At 36.3% G+C, this 15,353-nt stretch overlaps 2 protein-coding genes across 2 annotated transcripts; both read left to right on the top strand.

Moving 5' to 3' along the window:
* Positions 1–1,066: 1,066 nt before the first annotated feature.
* LOC114166425 (cytochrome P450 90B1) lies at positions 1,067–5,191 on the top strand. The gene is made up of 8 exons (XM_028051162.1): positions 1,067–1,511; positions 1,606–1,930; positions 2,008–2,160; positions 2,249–2,500; positions 2,638–2,730; positions 2,875–2,953; positions 3,084–3,190; positions 4,508–5,191. Exons 1-8 carry the CDS (start codon positions 1,288–1,290, stop codon positions 4,754–4,756), a joined length of 1,482 nt encoding a protein of 493 aa, XP_027906963.1. The 5' UTR covers positions 1,067–1,287; the 3' UTR covers positions 4,757–5,191.
* A 3,174-nt stretch (positions 5,192–8,365) lies between these two features.
* On the top strand, positions 8,366–14,710 carry LOC114173323 (succinate dehydrogenase [ubiquinone] flavoprotein subunit, mitochondrial). The gene is made up of 16 exons (XM_028057623.1): positions 8,366–8,663; positions 8,871–9,038; positions 9,640–9,727; positions 9,935–10,081; positions 10,180–10,320; positions 10,563–10,648; positions 10,731–10,823; positions 10,917–10,980; positions 11,105–11,248; positions 11,522–11,709; positions 12,301–12,475; positions 12,556–12,726; positions 12,832–12,901; positions 12,986–13,106; positions 13,185–13,222; positions 14,388–14,710. The coding sequence occupies exons 1-16, from the start codon at positions 8,565–8,567 to the stop codon at positions 14,488–14,490; spliced, it is 1,896 nt and encodes a 631-aa protein (XP_027913424.1). The 5' UTR covers positions 8,366–8,564; the 3' UTR covers positions 14,491–14,710.
* The last annotated feature ends 643 nt before the right edge of the window (positions 14,711–15,353 follow it).

The following is a 15,353-nucleotide window of genomic DNA, read 5'->3' as shown; positions in this document are numbered from 1 at the left end:
TCGCCTGAAGACACATCTAAATATTTTCTCCCTCTTTTATTTAAGATTAAATATATTTTTATTCTTTAATTTTTAGTAAATTTTGAAATTAGTTTATTTTGAAACTTTGGACCAATTTAATCATTTATCTTTTCAAATACGTAGATTTAGTTCTTTTGATCAAATTTTGTTAAATTTATTTGACATTTCAAACGTGTTTCATAATAGTATTTGACTTAATATTAAAACAAAAATATCTCAAATAATATAAACAACTCAAATACAATTTTGAAATACGTACGAAACATCAAATAAATATAATAAATTTTGATTAAAAAGAATAAATCCACGTATTTAAAAAATGAAGAACTAAATTGGTTCAAAGTTTCGAGATAAACTGATTCTAAGATTTAACAAAAATTAAAGAATCATAAACATATTTAATTCTCAATTTTACTTAATCTTGAAAACAGTGTTTTAAAAAAGCTAAAGTAAAAAAAAAAAAAGTGTAGAGATATTTGTATCTAGGTGTAGCACCACGTTTTCACGAGTCTAAAAATACTTAAAAAGAAAAAATAGATTAAACATATTTTGAATTGGATGTATTTGAAAAAGAGGAGCATGTTCTCTGCCTAACAAGTTAAGAGAAGAAGATATCACTTTCAACTTTTTTTTGAGCAAGGCGTTTGGAAAAGAAGCGAAAGAAAAGAAGAAAGAAGAAAGAAGAAAGAAGAGAAGAGGGAGTGAAAGAGAAGCAGAAAGGAAAAGACAAAGTATTGATTAATCCCTGCATGCCTGGAAGAAGGTCTCTCCCAAAAGCAACAGTGGTTAGTACTTGGTAGGGTGGGTTAGCCTAAAGTATAATGGAACAGAAGAAAGGTAGCACATAGATTTTTTTTTCTTTAAATAAATTAAAAGTAGAATGATGAGTTAATGAAATATAATTAAAGCATAAACAAGATTAAAATCGTAAAGCTTACTGTTTTCCAAAGTGTAAAGCCAATTTGCTGCTTCCTACTTTCCGCTGTTTTCGCTTAAAGTCAGAAGAGAAGCTTATAAAAGCACCCTATTGGCTTCACGCTCTCATTAGCTCCATTTTCCATTCCTTTCCTCATTTTATTACGCCATAAAATGCAAAACCTTTTCTAGTTTTTTTCTCTTTTCTTTTCTTTTCTTATACCAACCAAAACTGCACACAACACCAACATAACACACCGCAAGTACTCTATTTTTTTTTGGCTTAAAACACACACCCACACCACACACACAACAAAGAAAGAGAGAGAAAGATTAGAAAGATCAGAATCCATGTCTGACTCGCATCTAACTTTCTACTCTCCTTCGTCCATTCTTCCTCTTCTCCCAATCTTCTTCTTCGTCTTCTTCATTCTTATCAAAAGAAAACAAACCAAACCCAGGCTCAATCTCCCCCCCGGTAACATGGGTTGGCCATTCCTCGGTGAAACCATTGGGTATTTGAAGCCTTATTCTGCTACCACAATAGGGGAATTCATGGAGCAGCACATAGCAAGGTAAATAAATTACTTAACCACCACCAATCGCTCCAAAACTAAAAAAGCTTGAATATTTTTGCATAATGAACATGATGGCAATGTTTGTTTTCAGGTACGGTACAATTTACAAGTCGAAGCTATTTGGGGAGCCAGCAATAGTGTCAGCAGACGCAGGACTCAACAGGTTCATTCTACAGAACGAGGGGAAACTGTTCGAGTGCAGCTACCCCAGAAGCATTGGTGGAATACTCGGGAAATGGTCCATGTTGGTCTTAGTTGGCGACATGCACAGAGACATGCGGGTTATATCACTCAACTTTCTGAGCCACGCCAGGCTCAGAACCCACCTCTTGAAAGAGGTGGAGAAACACACCCTCTTGGTTCTAAACTCTTGGAACCAAAATTGCACATTCTCGGCCCAGGATGAAGCCAAGAAGGTACTTTTTGTTTCACCTTCAATCTCATGTTTTTTCATGTCTGTGTCACTCTCAATTGGCTTTTTTGCAAATCACAGTTCACCTTCAATCTCATGGCCAAGCATATCATGAGCATGGATCCTGGGGAAATCGAGACAGAGCAACTCAAGAAAGAGTATGTCACTTTCATGAAAGGGGTGGTATCCGCGCCATTGAATCTACCTGGAACTGCATACCGAAAGGCGTTAAAGGTAACAATAACAATAATAAATATAATAAAGAATTGTTTCATTTTTTGGTGATTTTTTTAATCCTGTGATGTCTGTCCATGTTTCTCAGTCTAGGTCCACCATACTGAAGTTCATAGAGGGGAAAATGGAAGAGAGAGTGAAGAGAATCCAAGAGGGAAACGAGGGTTTGGAGGAAGACGATCTTCTGAACTGGGTTTTGAAGCACTCGAATCTCTCGACCGAACAGATTCTGGACTTGATTCTTAGCTTGCTCTTCGCCGGCCACGAAACTTCGTCGGTAGCCATAGCTCTAGCCATTTACTTTTTGCCCGGTTGTCCTCAAGCTATGCAACAGTTAAGGGTAAGCAAGTACAACCATGACGCCACGTCCAACAGTATCTATCGACACTTTTCTCACCCTGTCCACCTTCTCACACATACTTTACTTTCGATAATTACCTTCTTTTTTTTTTTTTCACTTTTGTGCAAAATAAACAGGAAGAACACAGTGAAATTGCCAGAGCCAAGAAACAAGCAGGGGAAGTGGAACTCACATGGGACGATTACAAACGCATGGAATTCACTCATTGTGTAAGTGAATGTTTTTACAGTACTACTACACAACTCAGCAGTTGCAACAGAACGGCATTATTATTATAAGTACATTTGATAACACAAGCAAAATATAAGATTTGAGTAAAGCAGTTATGAAATTGTCTGTTATATTCTGTGAAGGTTGTGAACGAGACACTGAGGTTGGGAAATGTTGTGAGGTTTCTCCACAGGAAGGCTCTGAAAGACGTGAATTATAAAGGTAGGGAATTTGTGTATTTGTTTGGTAGAAAGATGAAAAATTGTGATGGTTTAGGTGTTATGGTAAAGGGAAATTAAAGTGGGCGGAAATGGAATTGAAAATGGTGTGTGTGTGTGTATGTGTTTGAAAGGTTATGACATTCCATGTGGGTGGAAAGTCCTTCCGGTGATTGCAGCCGTGCATCTGGATCCTTCACTTTTTGACCAACCTCAACACTTCAATCCATGGAGATGGCAGGTCAGTTCTACTTATAACTATGGACAGCACGCGTTGTATAATTATTGTGCACCCCTTTTCTTCTTTTCTTCATCTTCTTCTTTTTCTTCAAAAGCCAATGCTTCATATAAAAAAATACATATATTAGGAAAAGGGTAAATAAAGGAAATAAGCAGAGGTCCCCAAGCACTTGAATCGGTCCTTGCGGTGGATGCCCACATGCAATCACTGCCTCACTGGCTCAATTTCTTTTTTTTTTTTTTTTTGGTGGGGTGAGAACAAAATTTAGTTGAAGTTGGGGGTGGGGATTTTGCCCAAAATGTGACCCCGTAATAGTTGCATGTGGTTTTCTAGTCGTAGCCCAATTAGCTGGGTGAGTTATCTTCCTTTCCAGAACAGAAACAGGTTTTTACGTTGGGCGCTTCTGAATCGGACCCAACATAACGTACAGAGGTTGTACGGTTTGACAAAATAGAAAAAGAAAATAAGGCTTCATTTCATGTCATCCCTTAGATCATTCTAGTTGACTTCCTCCAAACCCCGAACACTTAACTACCTATATATACCCTATACTTCATAGCTAATTAATCACCACCTCCTTCCCAATTCCCATTACTCATCGCCAAAGCACATGCTTCTAAAGTTGTAACCTAATCACCTACGGTAGTCCCCCCTAAGGGAAGGTCAAGATTAGGATTATTAATTAATTAATTAATTGATTAAATAATTAATGCATACGATGATTTGTAAAGAAGAAAACGTAGGACATACTAGATATAGATATAGATATGGTAGTTTTATGGGTAGGCAGCGTGGGGGTTATTTTTGAGTTATGGTGATGCTTAGGGGGGTAAGAAATGATGAAGTGGGTCCATCCATGCAGCATGCATGTATTCATCCATCCATCTGCATCCTTTAAGTTAAGGGTAACAGGAAGGTGATGGTGGGTTGAGAATTGAGATGATGAAGTGTCATGATCGGCGAAGGGGATGTTGTGAACAGTACGGAGGTGGGTCCCGATGGATGCGATGGATGATGATGAGCATGGGTGTTTTGTGAACGTGTGGCCAGGTCCTGAGGTTCCAGATCATTAATGCCCATGTGGAACTGGGCCCCATACCTGCACGTGCATCTCTGCTTTTCCTTTTCACAACCTGCTCCTTCCTCCCTTTTCTCATCTCAATTCATTCATTCATTCATTCAACCGAAATAAAAATTAAATAAAATAAAATTCAGGATAACAATTATTTTTCCTCGGATTTATTAATGTGGTTTTTCGTTTTTCGCATGATTCGTGTTGGCAACTGGATATTGTATTGATTGATGTTGGTGGTGCAGAACAATGGCGGTCGTGGTGGGAGTTGTCCAAGCAAGAACGCGGCAAACAATAACTTTCTGCCGTTCGGAGGAGGTTCACGGCTGTGCGCGGGATCGGAGTTAGCGAAGCTTGAAATGGCGGTTTTCATCCATCATCTCATCCTCAACTACCACTGGGAATTGGCCGAAACAGATCAGGCTTTTGCCTACCCTTTCGTGGACTTCCCAAAGGGCCTACCCATTAGAGTCCAAGCCCATTCCCTCATTTGAGCCATAACTTACTTAGTTCACCACCCAATATAAAAAAAAAAAGTAACTCCAACCAACCTAGCCCATCCAAAATTCAATCTCAACTACGTGAACAAGAGTTTGGTAGAGTTTGGTTTGGTTTGGTTTGGTTTCATGAGATTAAAAGAGTTCCTACTTTCTCTGTGGCGTAGGAAGGGAAGACAAATATTAAGTACAATTGTACAAAGACAGGGATTAGGACCACTTCTTCCCTTCTCTTTTCTCTTCTCTTCTCTTCTCCTTCCCCTCTCTAGCCTGTACTAGATTTTTACTACCCACTCACTCACATTGTACATTTTATATATTCCCCCACCACCACTCAATATTTATTCTTTTTTTTTTCTTATTTTCCCACTATTGTAATCTACCACCTTTTCTTACTATATATATAATATATATAATCCCGATTATCTTTTCTGTAAAAATCCATCCATATTACGTTCTGTTGCTTTCCTTTACGCCAACGCATTTCGTACGTCCCCAACATCACCCCGTGCAGGACACAATTATGGAATATGTTGTTCACCTTTCAATCCAACGTTGTTTATCACATTATTCTATCTTCACACACGCCTTGCAAATTGCTCTTTTAAAATAATTTTCAAACCAGAAAGATACCACGCATTAATGCCGGGAGTTGTTTCTTTTATTGGTTTCACATACGCTATGTGTAATACTTTATCATTTTTTTTTTCCTTGTGTTGGGTCAAAGAAGGAGAGGTTCGCAATCTGGGAGGCAGATTCATTTGTTGTTGGGTGTGTAGTGGCTATAAATGTTGAGTACTGCAACGAATCATAAACCAGAACCAAAATAAGATGTGAATCGGTTCTTTATGCAAGAGGTGTGTGTGCGTGTGTGTGAGAAAGCATGCACGATTTGTTGAGTTTGGTGTAACGTGGTGAATTGAGAGGACATGGAAAGAGTAATTGGTGAAGGACCCACTCCAGGCTCTTCCATTCACCAGCATTCGGAATGTCTCCTATTTCTTGAGTTTTTTCTTCAACTATTAATTATTATTAGAAAATTAAAAAATTTACCCTCCATGCCTTAATCGTAAATAGTGGTAAATGAGAGGGTTATGTTTGGCATTTAGCGTGATTGTTGTTAGGTTAAGTTTCGCTTTCTGATCGCAGTGATGTATCTTTTCAGAAGCAGTGGCCTACGGAACTGCACGTTAATATTACGGAGAGTCACAGAAAAAAGTTTAGAAGGGTTGGGACTAAGGACACTACGTACCAACCGTCTTCTTCAACTATACACATATAAAAAGCCAAAAATTGGCTGTTTCGTGCGTCTAAGTTTGAGGCTGAACAACAGTTATGAAGTGCAGAAAAAAGGTTGAGAGTATTTGTATTATAATGAGGTTTCGAAAAATATGGAGCCTAACAACAGGAACATGGGCATGAGCATCAATAATTATGCAACCGAGAAAACAACCATTGCTTGGATCCAAATCAAAACAAATATTTGCCTCACCGACAAATCCAACCTCTCCTGGTCCCGGGGATCGATAACGAATCAAATTACAGATACACCACTACGAAGTTTCATATATATATGTTTTTTTGCAAGTTAGTTATTTTCTGTTGGCCGATTATTTGATTGTATTTGATTAATTAAGAATTAGCATTATCTAAAGGTGATTCCACTGTTCCCACCACGAAGGTCCATAATGCAGGGCATAATCGGATAAGCGTTGTGCTGTTGTTTCCTTCGGTTCAATAATTAAAGCAAACACTGGTCCCAACAAAATGGGAAAATAATCGCCGATACCTAAAATTGAACAGCATCCCAATACTTAAAATCAATATATATTTTGATAGTTCAACGTCTGTTACGATAAAAAAACCTCTCCACAGTTACGATTATATTTTATGTCAAGTTATCAAAACAGTTGATTTAATCCATTTTTTTAATTATCAAAATCACTTAATGTCTTGTTATTTTACTTTTTTTGTTCTTTAATAACTGTAAAAATAATATTTTTTTTTGTAAAACAATTCTAATAGTTTGTAACATTTTTTTTATATTTTTAATCTGATTCCATTAAATTAAATAACTCTTATTTTTACTCTACTTGTTCCTATTTATCTTGTTTTCTTTGATCATACCTACATATGTATATATGTAGCTCCAAAATAGTTGGTGCAGATAAAAATTAGTTTTGATTAACTTATTTAAGAGTTTAAAGTGTTAATTTCATTATCTTTTAAAACACTTTTTTATTTTTGCAGAAAAATACTTCTCCCCAAGCGTGCTATCAATCATCATCAAATAACAATTTTCTCTCTTTTTTTCTCTATTAATCAAAATGAGTACACTATAAAAATGGGCTTTTGATAGGCCCTTCCTTTTTCTCGGCCCAAACCCGTTAAAACATTGGATCCAGTCCATTTCATTTTCGTCTTCTGTTTTGCCATTTTTAACATCAATTTTAGTCCTTGGATGTGGTGGATTGAGCATTGTATTGGTGGTTTTACCTATTTGATTACATTTCTTCAAAGAAAAAATGTTTAGTCGTTGGATTCTTCGGAGATTTGTTATTTTGCGAAAAAAATAATGATATAACTGGGAAGTAGTTTAGGTAACATTTTTTCCTTTTTTTTTCCTTACCTCAAAAAAATACCATGTTCCATGTCAAAGTGGGCAAATAGTTAATTACCATTTAAAAAACCTAAAAAATATTTTAAAAAACTTTAAATAATAGCAAAAGTGAAGTGCTTTTTAGACTATGTTATTGAATTTACCTGGTCATGAATAAATTTTGAAACAAATATTGAGGTGATGAGTACAACATTAGGATATATCAAAAGTGAATCATTTGTATCATAAGAATTAAGCTTACTATCTTCAACCTTTTGCTGATTGTTGATGTGTTATTTTTCTTCACCGTGAAATTTAAGTTTAAGTGTATTTTTTTATTACCAAGCCAGTAATAAAAACATGCTATCTATTTATCACAACATGCTCGTGCAGAAAAACATTTGCGTGTATGATGACATTTTTTATTAGATGAATATTGGATTTAACATTAATTATCGTAACTCCAATTTACTGACCAATCTGGTTGGGTTAATGTTCTTAAAGTTACCAAATAAAAAAGAAGGAACCCTAACCCTAATTCTTTTATCGGATTTGGGCCTGTGTCCCTAAACATTATTCTGGATAATTAAAAAATATTATACTTGGGCCAAAGTTTAGGAAGTAACAACAGATTCTTATCACAATAAATATGGAGTATGAAAATAGTAACAATAGTGTGATGTTAATTGTAAGACTTAAAAAATTTGGTTAAAATCTCTTTTAACAAGTGAATTTCTGTGTAGATTATTTAATACGTATTTAACATTTTATGTCACACAAAATTAAAATAAACATCCGATTAAGAAGAAATCGTGCGCTTTTGTGAAGTAGGTTTAAAATTAAAGGATCAAAACATTTAATTAATCTTAAAAATAATTTTAATTATTAAAGTTTTATTAAATTGGGAGTAAAATTGGTAGTAAAATCCTACTTATAATACAAAGTATACCGTTAGTAGTAAAATTGTAGTGTAATGATGTGATTACCACTGAATGAAATCGAATTAAATATCTCCAATGCAAGTGTGTGCACCACGTGTTCGCCATTGGAGCGTCGTTCACTTTCTCTTTGTGACGGCGTGAGGGAACGAAAGCAGAGAAAAGAAGAGTAAGGTGGGAGACACACGCACAAAAAGAGAGCCGGAATCTACCGTTTTCAATCGGAGACAACATCAACTCAGCCGGAGAAGTAGAGTGTGCGGCGGAAATGTGGCGGTGCATCGCTCGGGGGCTTCGTGGAGCTGCTTCCACCACCAGATCCACCTCTAATCACCCTCTCGGATCTCACCTTTCTAGACTCTTCTCCGTATGAGAGACTCTCTCTTTCTTGACGATCTTACCATTCTTCGTTTTTCTCGTTTATACTTTTAACTCCGTGCACGTTCAATCACTTTGCGTGTTCTTTTACTTCAATTTATTTCCTTTCATTTTTACCTTGTGTATCTCTTAGACTGGATCTTTTACATGCAAATGATGTTTCACTGAACCTGAATCCTTTTTCCGTGCTGTGCAGAGTGGGGTTAACTCCTCGTACACCGTGGTGGATCATACTTATGATGCTGTTGTGGTAGGTGCTGGTGGCGCGGGATTGAGAGCTGCTATTGGACTTTCAGAACATGGGTTCAAGACTGCTTGTATCACCAAGCTCTTCCCCACTCGTTCTCATACGGTTGCAGCTCAGGTATGAGGGCTTTGCTAACATCTTTTTCGCTTGTTGATTAGTTGTACCGGTATTGTGACTATCTGTTCTCTTTGTGTTTTCGTTATTGGGTCTTTTGGCTTTTGTACTTTAGTGTAACTAGTATCCATGTGTAGAAGTTGTCCCATTGAAGTTTATTTATGAAAAAAAAAAATATTAATGGCTCTATGTGGATACTAGTTGAGAGAGATAGTAGCTTCCTTTGGTTGTGATGTCAATTTTAGGTATTTCTCGTGATGTAACTTAATTGTCCCCTAAATAGAGTCTTGGGTCACTTTGATACTGTTACCGCTTCCCTTCTTCAGAATTCATTCTTCTTGTGATATAATATGTTGTTTTGTTCGTTTCAATGATGGATGATGATTTAACTATTCCTCTGCCGTTGTGTGCTTTTAAAGAATCATTTTGAGATTGTCCCCCTGGCATCTTGTTCTGGTGTGCTTGTACAATTAGTTACAAATCATGACATAAGAAGTATTGGGTGATGCACCAAAGTATATTTTGTCGAAACTATCATCATATCAAGCCCCCCCACCCTGAATATGCTGGCAACACTAATTCTTGAGAATAAAATTCTGTATAGGGTGGTATAAATGCTGCTTTGGGAAACATGACAGAAGATGACTGGAGGTGGCACATGTATGACACTGTCAAGGGAAGTGATTGGCTAGGTACAAACTAACTCGATCTTTGAAATTTTACATCCCTGTGTGCCAAAAACATTTATAAATTACATTGCCTTATTGTCGGTCTAACTCTAATGAATAAGATAAGCCCGTGCCTGTTTACCTAAATGTGAAAATAAATTCGACATTTTTCTGTTTAATAGTATGATTTTTCCCTTGTTTCTTAATTAATGCAAGCTCTGTGGCCTACAGGTGATCAGGATGCCATACAGTATATGTGCAGGGAAGCGCCAAAAGCAGTCATCGAGCTAGAGAACTATGGTTTACCATTTTCCCGAACTGAGGATGGAAAAATATATCAGCGTGCATTTGGTGGTCAAAGCTTAAACTACGGAAAAGGTATTTCCCGAATTTAGGGTAGACTCAGTCTTTTTTCTTTTTCTTTTTTTTTTTGGGAAGAGACTTGATATTGGTATCCTTCTGTTGCTATGATACAGGAGGTCAAGCATACCGCTGTGCATGTGCTGCTGATCGAACTGGGCATGCTTTATTGCACACTCTCTATGGTCAAGCTATGAGACATAATACCCAGTTTTTTGTGGAATATTTTGCATTGGATCTTTTAATGAATAATGATGGTAAGTTTGTGGAAACAACTTGCTTTCACTTAGTTTGCAACCAATTCATCTAACAAGGTCTTAGCATTCATTGGCCTTGATGAGCAAATTTTTCAAGTACTTCACATTACAAAATTACTGACTGTAATTATGTTATCTATTTTAATTCTAATTGTTTTATCAAACTAGTATTCAATGGTGGGGGAGAATTTGTATGTTTTGATTGATGATAAAGTTAACTAATTTCTATATTGAATCTGTAGGCACTTGCCAGGGAGTAATTGCCTTGAATATGGAGGATGGGACACTACATCGTTTCCAAGCAGCCTCCACAATTTTGGCCACAGGGGTAACATAGCCTTCTTATGTTAAACAGTTTTTTTTTTTATTTCACTTATGAAGGATAGGTGAGATATTATATTATGCTTCAGGGTTATGGTAGAGCATACTTTTCTGCAACCTCAGCACACACATGTACTGGAGATGGCAATGCCATGGTTGCACGTGCTGGGATCCCTCTTGAGGTTTGTTTTTCTTTTGGGTTTCTTTTCCATATTAACTTGATTTCTTTTGGCATGAATCTTTTTTCATTCGCACACTTATCATAAATTCTGCAGGATTTGGAGTTTGTACAATTTCACCCTACTGGTATATATGGAGCAGGTTGCCTTATAACAGAAGGTCTGCAGTTCAAGTTTTATTTGCTACTTCTTCTTGCTTTTGTTTTTACTTTACAAGCACCTTCTCCAATGAAATTGGAATGCAGTGTTTTTCATTTTCTGATTTTAATTTTTGGATCTTTTAGGCTCTCGTGGTGAAGGTGGAATTCTCAGGAACAGTGAGGGTGAGCGGTTTATGGAAAGATATGCCCCTACTGCAAAGGATCTTGCATCAAGAGATGTAGTTTCAAGATCAATGACAATGGAGATTAGGGAAGGTCGTGGTGTAGGTATGCTGGCTTATACTGAAATATCCATGTCTCTTTATACAAAATTTTATATTAACTTATACAAAGTTTGGTTGCTATTACTTTGTAGACGTAAGGAAAATGTATGGTAAAGATGTATAACTTTTATGTCAAATCTCAAGTTATATTTTATCTTTAATTCCTAAAATTGAATGAATCATCTTAGTTGGATGAAAATCATGTCCTCTCATTTATAGTTTGATGCTTTTTTTCTTATCAAGTAAGCTTGTATTAACTTTTAGAAATTATTTTCAGGACCCCTGAAAGATCACATCTATCTCCACTTGAATCACTTACCCCCAGATGTGCTCAAGGAGAGACTTCCTGGAATCTCTGAAACTGCTGCTATTTTTGCTGGTGTAGATGTTACAAAGGAACCCATCCCTGTTTTGCCAACTGTACATTATAACATGGGCGGTATTCCCACAAACCATTATGGAGAGGTATAGTGATGCACGCAGTTTGAAATGGGACTTCCAATTGAAAGATTAAAAAATATACAACGTAAGAAAAAAGAGAAGAAAAATCTAGGATAATTAATCATGCTATAATTGTTGAATTTAAAGGGAGGGGAAGAGAGATGTTCTGCCATAACTGAAGCACTGTACAGTCAGTCAATTTCACTTGAGCAATCCCGCTTTATCTCCCTTAATCACTTAGACTCTGACTAGACTAAGGGAACTATTTCCCGGGCATTGAGTAAATTGGTGCTACTTCGGAAGAACTAATTCCAGTGAAAATGCATCTAACTTGTGATGAATGACTCCTTTTAACATTCGAAGCATCAACTGCAGCTTTTAACATTGTTTACTTCTATTGATTGTTTTAAATTAGTGTTCTATGCTTACTGTTCTCCAATCCCCATTCTTTTGTCCTTCATTCAGCTCTTCTCTTACTCGATATTTGATTAAAAGCTTGTGCATCACTAGTAATAATTGTTTGCTTTCCGTTTTGACAACAAAAAATATTAACATTCTCATTTCATTTTAAGCTGAATCCAAGTAATTATCTAATTACTGCTATTTGTTATGCAGGTGGTTACCATTAAAGGTGACAATCCAGATGCAGTGATTCCTGGATTGATGGCTGCCGGGGAAACAGCCTGTGCATCAGTCCATGGTGCCAATAGGCTCGGTGCAAATTCACTTCTGGATATTGTTGTTTTTGGTAGAGCTTGTGCAAATAGAGTTGCAGAAATCCATAGACCAGGCAAGATTCTTTTTCTGTTTGGCAATAAATTGTGTACACTGAAATTAGTATTATAATATTATCTGTCATCCATTTTGCAGGAGAGAAACAAAAGCCTTTGGAGAAAGATGCTGGTCAGAAAACAATTGCATGGCTGGACAAATTGAGAAATTCAAATGGTTCATTGCCAACTTCAAAAATTCGGTTGAATATGCAGCGAGTGATGCAAAGCAATGCTGCTGTGTTCCGTACACAGGAAACATTAGAAGAAGGTAATCCATTTCTTGTTATGCATATTTTATCCTCATGTCAAATCCTTTTTATTTTGTTGGTTCCTTAACTATCTCCTTAATCTGAACTTATATGCTGCATTGCAGGTTGTCAATTAATTGATAAAACTTGGGAGAGTTTCCGTGATGTTAAGGTCGAGGACCGCAGTTTGATATGGTAATTCCCATTTTAGCAAATGATGAATGACCCTAATATTTCATGGATGTTTAATTTTTACGTCTATTGGCTACATATTCACAGGAACTCCGACTTGATTGAGACTATTGAGTTGGAAAATCTTTTGATAAATGCTTGCATCACAATGTACTCTGCTGAAGCTAGGAAAGAGAGTAGAGGAGCTCATGCCCGTGAAGACTTCAAGGTGAGTTTTCTATCACTCATGCAAATTTCATACCATCAATATGAATAGTACTTAACTATATTATGTTGGATTCTGCAGGTTAGAGATGATGAGAACTGGATGAAACACACTGTGGGGTAAGTCATGTTTCATAAGTTATTTGGTTTTCTATTTACAAAAGCTGGCACTTGAGTAGTAAAGTTGAACTTGATTTTTTTATTTCTATTGGGAACCTTGATCCTTTTAGGTAATTTGAATTGATGGAAAGGAATGGGAGTGAGTATGAAATGGAAGTGGGATATTTGTTCCTGTACTTCGTTTGTTGAGATAGGAATAAAATGATAACATGATAACACTCCTTCATCTTTATGTTTGTTTTCCATTGCCTTGATTTAACCAATTTTGACCCAACCAAATTTCTGGGTTTAGCTGGGCCTGAGTAGGTGCTAATTGTCTAAAAAACACAAATTTGAGACTGATCAAGTGTATCAAGTGTTTTGAGCTATATTTTGTTGGTGAAATTGAATCCTCCTTCCGTCATTTTTATGTAATAACTAATCTTAAAACCGTAAGAGCTCCCATAAAAATGATTGGTACAAGTTTGCAGCTGCAATCGTGCTGTTAAACATGTTAATAGGGTAGATCCGTTTCAATGATCCTCAACCAGTTACGTTCTTTCGGTCTTTGAGCCTTTTGTTGCTTAAGAGCTGGAGTGCTCTCAGCTCTCGTGTATCGTTGGAGCATCCAAGTCGCTCATTAAGTTAATTCACTTGTGCTGGGATGATATTGTCATTAATTAAGCATGCTCCCTTTTTGGGTAGCAAATTAGCTGCTATTGCCTCTAACAGTGATCTTTGACACAATGAAAGTTAATTTAGATATGTAAGAATCTGGTATTTTGTATTAGAGAAGTTGGAAACCTTACTGGTGTGAGGGAGATATTTTGGTTGTATTACTGAACCCTAACTCTGACCAGAAGCATGACATTTGTCTAGAAACTAACTACTTTAAGTTAAGAATGGAGGTCTGAGATGATCAACACCCTATCATGTCCTTTCAAGTAAGAACTATGTCAGCTTGAAATACAGATGAAAGGGATCAATGTTTTCACCATGACCATTAAGGGATGATTTATCGATCCAATATCAATTAACCAGCTATTCTGAAAGATTAAGATTAAGTGGGTGGAGTCGGCTAACATGGAGCTGCTTTTGATTACAGTTGTACTATTTACAATTATTGAATTGAGGAAAAAACTGTCAATAAATTTCATATGTTAGCTAAGTGTGCATTCATTTGCAGATACTGGGAGAACGAGAAGGTCCGGTTGGACTACAGGCCAGTGCATTTGAATACATTGGATGATGAGGTTGAATCATTCCCTCCCAAGGCTCGTGTCTATTGATTTCCTTGCTAATGGATGGTTAGACTTGTCGTCTCAATGTTAAATGACAGGAAAAAAATGCAATAAATTTTAATTTTTGATGATAATTGTTGCATTCGTCATCAATATTTGATTCATACTCCTGGCATTCTCAAATAAAACTGTATTTGCAGCAAAGAATCATAGGAATACAATTCTATTTAACTGCTTGTATTTTGACAAGCTTTTTGCAAATTTACTATTTACCATGTTCGCGTCTTCAAGCTTATAATTTTCTAAGTTTCGTGTTTATTCATAATTTTCTAATTTTGGTGTTTATTAATATTATTATTCTAAGTTTCGTGTTTATATTGGAAGTTTGTTTATCTACAACAGCACTGCATGAAAATGGAAAAAGTGACTTTCCAAACTCATGTTCGTTCGAACATGATGGCAGTCTCCTCTTTGTTACAGCTTTATGCACAACTATTCGGGCCCCTAAAAAGGTGCTTGTCGTCAAGTTGTTTGAACCATATGCGTGAACCAAAAAATCTTAGGCATATAATCACACTGTTAGCTTCTCTTGATTATCATTGAAGTAGTACACAAATTGAAAAAATCGTGTTAGGTTTAAGTCGAATATATGCAATTTCTAATGTAAATGAAAAAAAAAAACGCAAACAAAACAACGTTGAATGGATCAAAGCAACGCGGAGTGACATATGGATAAAATTATGATCAAACTCCGTTTCAGAAAGAACGATGAAATGAAAAGAGTAGATTTGTAACCCATTTATTAGATACCAGGGGCAAATTTGATCGAGTCTCATTCATCTCGCTCTCTGTATAATACACATTACGTGCATTACCTGCATTATTAAAATCCACAAATTTGCACCGCTTAT

This window comes from Vigna unguiculata, chromosome 2 (assembly GCF_004118075.2).
Source record: "Vigna unguiculata cultivar IT97K-499-35 chromosome 2, ASM411807v1, whole genome shotgun sequence".
NCBI lineage: Eukaryota > Viridiplantae > Streptophyta > Magnoliopsida > Fabales > Fabaceae > Vigna > Vigna unguiculata.
This window is presented reverse-complemented; position numbering and strand designations above follow the sequence as displayed.

Bases quoted from the DNA above. Each gene is read 5' to 3' on its own strand.
- LOC114166425 (XM_028051162.1), top strand. From the start codon at position 1,288: ATGTCTGACTCGCATCTAACTTTCTACTCTCCTTCGTCCATTCTTCCT. The intron at 1,512-1,605 runs GTAAATAAATTA...GTTTGTTTTCAG, and splicing joins ATGGAGCAGCACATAGCAAG to GTACGGTACAATTTACAAGT. The intron at 2,501-2,637 runs GTAAGCAAGTAC...CAAAATAAACAG, and splicing joins AAGCTATGCAACAGTTAAGG to GAAGAACACAGTGAAATTGC.
- LOC114173323 (XM_028057623.1), top strand. From the start codon at position 8,565: ATGTGGCGGTGCATCGCTCGGGGGCTTCGTGGAGCTGCTTCCACCACC. The intron at 10,824-10,916 runs GTTTGTTTTTCT...TAAATTCTGCAG, and splicing joins GTGCTGGGATCCCTCTTGAG to GATTTGGAGTTTGTACAATT. The intron at 13,223-14,387 runs GTAAGTCATGTT...ATTCATTTGCAG, and splicing joins TGGATGAAACACACTGTGGG to ATACTGGGAGAACGAGAAGG.